Source organism: Anomaloglossus baeobatrachus, chromosome 8 (assembly GCF_048569485.1).
Source record: "Anomaloglossus baeobatrachus isolate aAnoBae1 chromosome 8, aAnoBae1.hap1, whole genome shotgun sequence".
NCBI classification, from domain to species: Eukaryota; Metazoa; Chordata; class Amphibia; order Anura; family Aromobatidae; genus Anomaloglossus; species Anomaloglossus baeobatrachus.
This window is the reverse complement of record NC_134360.1, coordinates 236990957-237000506: the sequence shown is the minus strand read 5'-3', so window position 1 is coordinate 237000506 and position 9550 is coordinate 236990957. Positions and strand designations below refer to the sequence as shown.

Sequence of the window (9550 nt, the reverse complement as noted above, 5' to 3'; positions counted from 1 at the left end):
GGTGATGTGTGTATCTGGAGGGTGATGTGTGTATCTGGGGGGGGTGATGTGTGTATGTGGGGGGGTGATGTGTGTATCTGGAGGGTGATGTGTGTATCTGGGGGGGGTGATGTGTGTATGTGGGGGGGTGATGTGTGTATCTGGGGGGGGTGATGTGTGTATCTGGAGGGTGATGTGTGTATCTGGAGGGTGATGTGTGTATCTGGGGGGATGATGTGTGTATCTGGAGGGTGATGTGTGTATCTGGGGGGGGTGATGTGTGTATGTGGGGGGGTGATGTGTGTATGTGGGGGGGGGTGATGTGTGTATCTGGGGGGGTGATGTGTGTATCTGGAGGGGTGATGTGTGTATCTGGGGGGGTGATGTGTGTATCTGGAGGGTGATGTGTGTATCTGGGGGGGGTGATGTGTGTATGTGGGGGGGGGTGATGTGTGTATGTGGGGGGGGGTGATGTGTGTATGTGGGGGGGGTGATGTGTGTATCTGGGGGGGTGATGTGTGTATCTGGAGGGGTGATGTGTGTATCTGGGGGGGGTGATGTGTGTATCTGGGGGGGTGATGTGTGTATCTGGAGGGGTGATGTGTGTATCTGGGGGGGGTGATGTGTGTATGTGGGGGGGTGATGTGTGTATCTGGGGGGGTGATGTGTGTATCTGGGGGGGTGATGTGTGTATCTGGAGGGGTGATGTGTGTATCTGGGGGGGTGATGTGTGTATCTGGAGGGTGATGTGTGTATCTGGGGGGGTGATGTGTGTATCTGGGGGGGTGATGTGTGTATCTGGGGGGGTGATGTGTGTATCTGGGGGGGTGATGTGTGTATCTGGGGGGGTGATGTGTGTATCTGGGGGGGTGATGTGTGTATGTGGGGGGGTGATGTGTGTATCTGGGGGGATGATGTGTGTATGTGGGGGATGATGTGTGTATCTGGGGGGGTGATGTGTGTATCTGGGGGGGTGATGTGTGTATGTGGGGGGGTGATGTGTGTATGTGGGGGGGTGATGTGTGTATGTGGGGGGTGATGTGTGTATGTGGGGGGGTGATGTGTGTATCTGGGGGGGTGATGTGTGTATCTGGGGGGGTGATGTGTGTATCTGGGGGGGTGATGTGTGTATCTGGGGGTGTGATGTGTGTATCTGGGGGTGTGATGTGTGTATCTGGGGGATGATGTGTGTATCTGGGGGGATGATGTGTGTATGTGGGGGATGATGTGTGTATCTGGGGGGGTGATGTGTGTATGTGGGGGGGTGATGTGTGTATGTGGGGGGGTGATGTGTGTATCTGGGGGGGTGATGTGTGTATGTGGGGGGGTGATGTGTGTATCTGGGGGGGTGATGTGTGTATCTGGGGGGGTGATGTGTGTATATGGGGGCTGATGTTACAAAGATCAGTATATATTATATATTATGCATGTGGTAAACCTCACATATAGGTAAATGAGAACTCATGTCCAGTGTTTATAATAATGTAACTTTAATATAAATATACAATACAGAGATACAACCTCTGCCCTGCACCATCAGTGATCAGACCCCATGTAATGATGTGTTCCGACCTGCAGGTGTCACTGTTTACCTTTATAGTATAGGGAGCCCACAGTGTACGAAATATCAATGGCAACAGTGACCCCTGCTGGCCATAGTTAGGTACTGATCACTGTACAAAAGCCATAAATAAAAGTGAAAAACACATTTTGAGTAAATTATATCAGTTGCTTAGTGACTTATTGTTCTGTGTAGAAGATTTTGAAAGCAAACATTATAATGAAATACTGTGGTATTGCTGCAGTAAACAATTCTCATTAAAGTAGGCTGCATCACCAGCAATTGGCAGATAACAGAAAATAATATATGTCATTGAACTGCACAATAAATATAGAAAAGATGAAAGCTGGGTTTTCTCACTTAAAGGAATATCCGCATTTTGTAAATCAGCGGCGCTCGTACTACCATAGTAGTATTTTGTAACCCCCAACTGGTGAATTGACTGTAAGGACTCCAGGGGTCCCTGCCAACACTCCAGCATTGAACTCCTTACACGTAATGTAACCTGAGGAAAATACTGATATTATTATAGTTTGCACTTTAACATCCTAGTTTTATCCTCATAGAATATTGAAAATAAATTGTGTTTTTATATATTTTTGCTTTTAATTTTTCATTACATTTTTTTAGGTGCAATATTATTATTCTTAGCCACAGCCATGACACTATCCCTAGTCCTAAATGTAACCCTGACCCAGTCACCACTAGCTCTAATCTTAGGGTTAGAAAAATTAGGAAAACCAAGAAAACAAAATGTAAAGCACTGGTGAAACGTGCGTCGGCTGTTTGGTGGGTGAGCATATGATTTTTTATTGCATTGTTACTAAGCAGTTGTCATGTGTATGTGTAGACATACGTACTGTATATATGATGGTATGCTGATTCACACACTACTTTTTCTATCACACGGATACCATGTTCAAATTATGCTTTATACTATTGGGGTTTCCACAGTTGCTAACCCACCAATTTTTATTATTTTATTTATTTTGTATCTGTGTTGTTTGTTTTTCTGAATTGTATCTAATAAAGTTTATTTTATATTTTGCAAATAATTGGAATTGTAATTTTTGCCCTTACACATTTTGTTTGTTTTTTTTCAATTGTTCTTATTCTTGTAGCACTTTTTGGGACACCAACAAATACTGGGATTACAAATGTCAGAGGGTTAGGAAAAGTGTAAAAATATAAAAACAGCTCTTAGTAATGGATGAAAACATTATTTAACCCTAGAACGCGCAAGCAATTCAATCTACCATAGAAAACAAATGACCTAGCAGGCCTGCGAGGCGACAGGTATGCGTTCTAGGGTTAATCATGTGCAATGCTCATCATTTAATACTGATTTAATACATTAGCTGCTTATCTGTTGTCATTGCATCACTTTTTATGCAGAGAGAAGTAGCTCAGATGAGTTTATTATAGACTGCTGTGCTCTGTATAGGCAGAAACCAAGATGACAAAGCTCAATTCATTGTACAGAGCTTTATCATTTCAGGTGCTGGCTAGTGATGAGCCGGCACTACTATGCTCGTGTGCTCTGTACTGGTAACTAGTGATGAGTGAGCACTGCCATGCTCGGGTGCTCTGTACTCGTAACTAGTGATGAACGGGCACTACCATGCTCAGGTGCTCAGTACTGGTAACTAGTCATGAGCGGGCACTACCATACTCAGGTGCTCAGTACTCGTAACTAGTGATGAGCGGGCACTACCATGCTCGGGTGCTCTGTACTCGTAACTAGTGATGAACGGGCACTACCATGCTCAGGTGCTCAGTACTCGTAACTAGTGATGAGCGGGCACTACCATGCTCGGGTGCTCTGTACTGGTAACTAGTGATGAGCGGACACTACCATGCTCGGGTGCTCAGTACTCGTAACTAGTGATGAGCGGGCACTACCATGCTCGGATGCTCTGTACTGGTAACTAGTGATGAGCGGACACTACCATGCTCGGGTGCTCAGTACTCGTAACTAGTGATGAGCGGACACTACCATGCTCGGGTGCTCAGTACTCGTAACTAGTGATGAGCGGGCACTACCATGCTCGGGTGCTCAGTACTCGTAACTAGTGATGAGCGGGCACTACCATGCTCGGATGCTCTGTACTGGTAACTAGTGATGAGCGGGCACTACCATGCTCGGGTGCTCTGTACTGGTAACTAGTGATGAGTGGGAACTACCATGCTCGGGTGCTCTGTACTGGTAACTAGTGATGAGCGGGCACTACCATGCTCAGGTGCTCAGTACTGGTAACTAGTGATGAGCGGGCACTACCATGCTCGGGTGCTCAGTACTCGTAACTAGTGATGAGCGGGCACTACCATGCTCGGGTGCACAGTACTGGTAACTAGTGATGAGCGGGCACTACCATGCTCAGGTGCTCGGTACTCGTAACTAGTGATGAGCGGGCACTACCATGCTCAGGTGCTCGGTACTCGTAATTAGTGATGAGCGGGCACTACCATGCTCAGGTGCTCTGTACTGGTAACTAGTGATGAGCGGGCACTACCATGCTCGGGTGCTCAGTACTGGTAACTAGTGATGAGCGGGCACTACCATGCTCGGGTGCTTGGTACTCGTAACTAGTGATGAGCGAGCACTACCATGCTCAGGTGCTCGGTACTCGTAACTAGTGATGAGCGGGCACTACCATGCTCGGGTGCTCAGTACTCAACACGAGCAGGTCAGACACTCGGACGGGCTGAACTCGAGTACTGAGCATAAAAGCCGCTTTACACGCTGCGATCTTGCTATGCAGCGTACCCGCCCCCGTCGGTTGTGCGTCATGGGCAAATCGCTAACTGTGGCACACAACATCGCTCAGACCTGTCACACTACTTACCTGACTAGCGACGTCGCTCTGACCGGTGAACCGCCTCCATTCTAAGGGGGCGGTTCGCTCGGCGTCACTGCGACGTCACTAAGCGGCCGCCAAATCGAAGCGGAGGGGTGGAGATGAGCGGGACGAACATCCCGCCCACCTCCTTCCTTCCTTATTGCGGGCGGCCGCAGGTAAGGTGAGGTTCCTCGTTCCTGCGGTGTCAAACATAGCGATGTGTGCTGCCGCAGGAACCACGAACTACATCGTACCTGCAACAGCAACGATATTTGGGAACTGGACAGCGTGTCAACGAGCAACGATAAGGTGAGTATTTTTGCTCGTTAGTGGTCGCTTGTACATTTCACACGTAACAACGTCGCTAACGAGGCCGGATGTGCGCCACGAATTCTGTGACCCCAACAACATCGCTTTAGTGATGTCGCTGCGTGTAAGGCGGCCTTAATGGAAGTCAATGGGAACCTCGAGCATTATTTCTGAAGATCTCCCATGTATTTTGACCTCTGGAACTCCTACCCATCCAGATACTAAAGGACCCAGTGCTGGTGTAAAGGGCCATTTACACGCTGCGACATCGCTAACGATATATCGTCACGGTCACGGTGTTTGTGACGCACATCCGGCGTCCTTAGCGACATCGCAGCGTGTGACAGGCTGGAGCCACCTTAAACGATCGCAAAAGAGGCAAAAAATGGTTTGTCTGAGAGAGGTCGTTCACTTATGGAAAATCGTTGTCTGGTCAGTAGCGATGTTGTTCCTCGTTCCTGCGGCAGCACATCGCTATGTGCGACACCCCAGGAGCGAGGAACATCTCCTTACCTGCGGCCGCCTGCAATGCGGAAGGAAGGAGGTGGGCGGGAGGTTACGTCCCGCTCATCTCCGCCCCTCCTCTGCTATTGGATGGCTGCTGTGTGACGTCACTGTGATGCCGCACAAACCGCCACTTTGGAAAGGAGGCGGTTCGCCGGCAACAGCGACGTCGCAGGGAAGGTAAGTCCGTGTGACGGGTGTTAGCGATGTTGTGCGCCACGGTCAGCGATTTGCCCGTGACGCACAACCGAAGGGGCGGGTACGCTCGCTAGCGATCTCGGTACCGATATCGCAGCGCGTAAAGCACCCTTAAAGGCTGCATTCCCTCCAATATCGTTCCCTGCAGAGCTGCGCTCCGGTCCCCTACTGTGCAGGGGGCTGACTTGCATATAATTTTGCTGCAGATCCGCTGCACAGTGCGGGGTCAGGGCACCATTATGCATTGAATAAAATAACTAAAAGGATCAAAGCACGACCCCAGCCCTGTGCGCCTCTGTGATCAGTGATAAAGTGATGACATAAAGAGGCAATATACTATCATGGTGCAAAACCACATCGCATAGGAATACACAATGAGAAACACAAGGAGTGTCAGCTCTGCAGAGCATCCATCAATGCACAACTCATATTACATATTTCACGTGTTTAATTTCCTTACCTCTGCTTGCTGTCAGTGAATGAGGACATTTACATTTACATCCAGAGGAATAAATTGTAAAGCCCTAAACCCATCAATGGCACAAATCAATCTCTTGTCTTGTAGGTTTGTTACACTGTATCAGTGCAGGTAAACATATCTCTCCGGACTCTGTAACTCACAGAAGATTGCTGCAATCCTTTCTAGTCTAGACCATATAGGTTTTCATCTTCTGAATGTATTAATAATACTCACTGACAGCAAGCAGCGGCTGCAAAGTATATGAGGAGGTTGGGGCTTTTTCTGATTAAGCATTACATAAATAGGACAATAAGGTCCCTTTCAATGCAGCAGTCGCCGTTCCTTCCTCACTTGTAATTACATTTCTTACTATTTAATTATGAACATTTTCTTTTTCAGGAGCGTTGCCACCTGCTGGTGACTGTCGGTAGTTCCAGCTTCTGCCACCTGCAGTGGGGTCTTCTTCAGACTATTGGTGGCCTGGAGATTAGCTTTGTGGCCTTGGGTCCAGCCCACCAGGGTCTGCACAGAGCTCAGGTGCCCGGATTTACAAGCACCGTGCAGCGGGGTGTCACGGTTATTATCCAGCGGGTCTATGGCCGCCCCATTGGTCAGCAGCAATTGGATGATGTCGCTATGTCCATGTTCGGCTGCGAGGTGCAGGGGCGTTTTCCTCCAGACATTTTTATCTTCTAGGTTTTTATTTTTTCCAGCTTTCAGCAAAGATTTGACAATGTCCATGTTGCCGGAGATGGAGGCGTAATGGATTGGGGTACAGCCGTCCATGTCCTTCGCACCATACCTGGCCTGGCTACTGAGCAAGGCAGCCACAACCTCAGCGTTTCCTCCAGCTGCTGCAATGTGAAGTGGGGTCTTCTTTTCCTTATCTGAGATATTGGGGTCTGCCTTATTATTGAGGAGTAACTGCACCAGAGCGAGTCCCCCTCCTTCTGCCGCCATATGTAACGGCGTCCTCAATTGCTTGTCTTTGGCATTTACATTGGCTTTGTGCTCTATGAGATTCTGGGCAACGTCAACATTGTTCCTCTGGCTGGCCAGATGCAAAGGAGCCATTCCCTCCTTGGTGGCGACGTTCACACTGGCACCAGCTGAAAGTAACATTTCACACAAGTCCGGTCTGTCATGGTAGGCCGCCACATGAAGAGGAGTTTGGTCTCCGGGACCGGTGATATTAACATTAATCCCCTTCCGGAGCAGCAGTTCCATGATGGCAACATCTCCCCCTTGAACAGACAGATGCAAAGCCGTACTCAGATTTGGCGTCCGATCCTCTATGTGCGCTCCTTTCTCAATGAGCGCCTGTGCCGCCTCTGGTTTACCCAGCTCCGCCGCCAGGAGTAGAGGCGTATACTCAATATCATTCCTTGCATTCACGTCCGTGCCTTTGTCAATCAAAGCTTTGATTATTCCAAAAAGGTTCAGCTTGACGGCTTTAAACATGGCAGAGATCATGGTGTCGGGGGAGAGCCCCTTGGAATATTGTAGGAGGAGGCCAAAAATGTATTCGTTATTGGTGTTGAAGGCCACATCAATAATGCTCGGGTCAATATTGGCGCCAGCCTCCAGTAACACTTTGACCGTAGCTTCATGCCCGCCGGACACTGCGTGGTATAGGGCTGTTTGCTTCTTCTCATCCATACTATCCACATTGGCGCCATTCTTCAGAAGAATCTCCACCAGACGACTGTTATCCTTCGCAGCCTCCAGGTGTAAAAAGTTGGACCTATTTTTGTAGCGTTTTCCTTCTTCTTGAAGGAAGAGTTTTATCAGATGGTGGTGATTGTTCTGAGCTGCTAAGTGTAAAGGAGATTGAGAGTCATTGTCCAGGGAGTATATGTTGGCCCCAGCTCGGAGTAAAACCTTTGCAGCCTCCAGGTGGCCATTCTCAGCTGCTCGGTGCAGTGGCGTCCTCCGTTTTTTGTCCTTGGCATCTACTTTAGCACCTTTTGAAAGCAAGAATTCGATGACGGGGACATGTCCGTTAGAAGCAGCTACATGTAGCAAAGTTTCTCCTGAGGAATTTACAGCATTCACATCAGAACCCTTGAGAATTGACTCCAACAAGGAGAGGTCACCTTTCATGACGGCATCAAAGACTCCATCAGATGACTGGACCACCTTCTGTCTTGGAGTCTCCGGTTTAGGTCTCTTCTTCTCCTTGACTTGGACACTTGGTTTTGGAGGCTCCTTTTTAACCTTCTTTGGCAAATTCTCCTTACGGGAATTTTTTTCTGGTGGTTCAATAACGGGAGCTTGATTGTCTTCCTTATCCCTCTCCAATAGATATCCCACCAATTGTCTTCTCCCATCTTTAACCGAGTCATTGACATGATTGACGTAACGTTTGACACTGTTGTATAAGCCAGGCTCTATCTGCTTGAGACAGGGGTAGAAGAAGAGTCGACAGGCTCTCTCACCTTTAGACAACAAGATGTCCACCAGCCGGGAATTCTTCTCCGTCCTCGTCCTGTAGTAAGACATCACCATTTTCTTATCCTTGGAGAAGATCCCATGTTCTACCAGAAGGTTGATGAGTTCTTCTGGGTTTTTGATGCCTTCGATGAGTTCATCTTTCTTGGTCTTCAGCACATCTATAGCATATGGGTTTGTAAACTGTTCCTGAGGACTAATAGGTGGGAACAGCACAGAACTCGCAGCACTCATCATTCCAAGGTTCTAGAATCCTCAGGATTTGGTTATGGAGCCTGGAGCAGCTTCTCGTTTCGAGACACCATCATAGTGAATCCCAGCTCCTTGTAAGAAGCAGCAGAGCCTCAGCAATCATATCACACACTCCGGCCCGGAGTCTTTTGTCTAACAAGTCGCTTTTTGTTTGCGCTAGGTAGGAAGTAAAGCAGTTTGTCCGGATTAATAAACAAGTCAATAATAGCTTAGCGACTGTTGCTGCGAATACAAGAACTGAAAAAGTACAATGCAAATGGGTGATCTGTGTACAAAAGTGACGGGGACGAAAGCCGGTGCTGAAATATATGGGAATTACACAGACAATGCACTTGGTAAAGAGAGAGTCAAGTGACAGAGCAAAGATGTGTGTAATGGAACATGCCACAAATATGAAGGGAATGCAAAAATCAACAGCGAAAAAACAAACTGTCCACAAAATGATACGTTTAATGTATCGAGCAGCACAATGTTCATCAGTGCGAACTCGGAGGACAATGCACGGACTCATCCACATGTCCTATCGGGAAAACTTGTTCTTTGGTTTGTGAAGAAGCTGAGGAAGAATTAGGCCGGGGCCACACGGGGATCTACTGCGATCCTCACATGACACTCGGCTCACGCCGGCAGCACAGCACCTGGTTGTTAGTCCTCTTTAACACCTTAGGGGCACTTTGCACACTACGACATCGCAGGTGCGATGTCGGTGGGGTCAAATTGAAAGTGACACACATCCGGCGTCGCAGTCGATACCGTAGTGTGTAAATCCTTTATGATACGATTAACGAGCGCAAAAGCGTCGGAATCGTATCATTGGTGTAGCTCCATGAATTTGGAAATACCGATGTTACGATGTTGTTCCTCGTTCCTGCGGCAGCACACATCGCTGTGTATGAAGCCGCAGGAGCGAGGGACATCTCCTTACCTGCGTCCTGCGGCTCACGCCGGCTATGCGGAAGGAAGGAGGTGGGCGGGATGTTTACGTCCCGCTCATCT

At 48.3% G+C, this 9550-nt stretch overlaps 1 protein-coding gene across 1 annotated transcript; it reads right to left on the bottom strand.

The window, feature by feature from the left end:
- Positions 1–6220: 6220 nt before the first annotated feature.
- Positions 6221–8536, bottom strand: LOC142249495 (CARD- and ANK-domain containing inflammasome adapter protein-like). Its single transcript, XM_075321155.1, has one exon. The coding sequence runs from the start codon at positions 8534–8536 to the stop codon at positions 6221–6223; it is 2316 nt and encodes a 771-aa protein (XP_075177270.1).
- Positions 8537–9550: the final 1014 nt, after the last annotated feature.

Bases quoted from the DNA above. Each gene is read 5' to 3' on its own strand.
- LOC142249495 (XM_075321155.1), bottom strand. From the start codon at position 8,536: ATGAGTGCTGCGAGTTCTGTGCTGTTCCCACCTATTAGTCCTCAGGAA.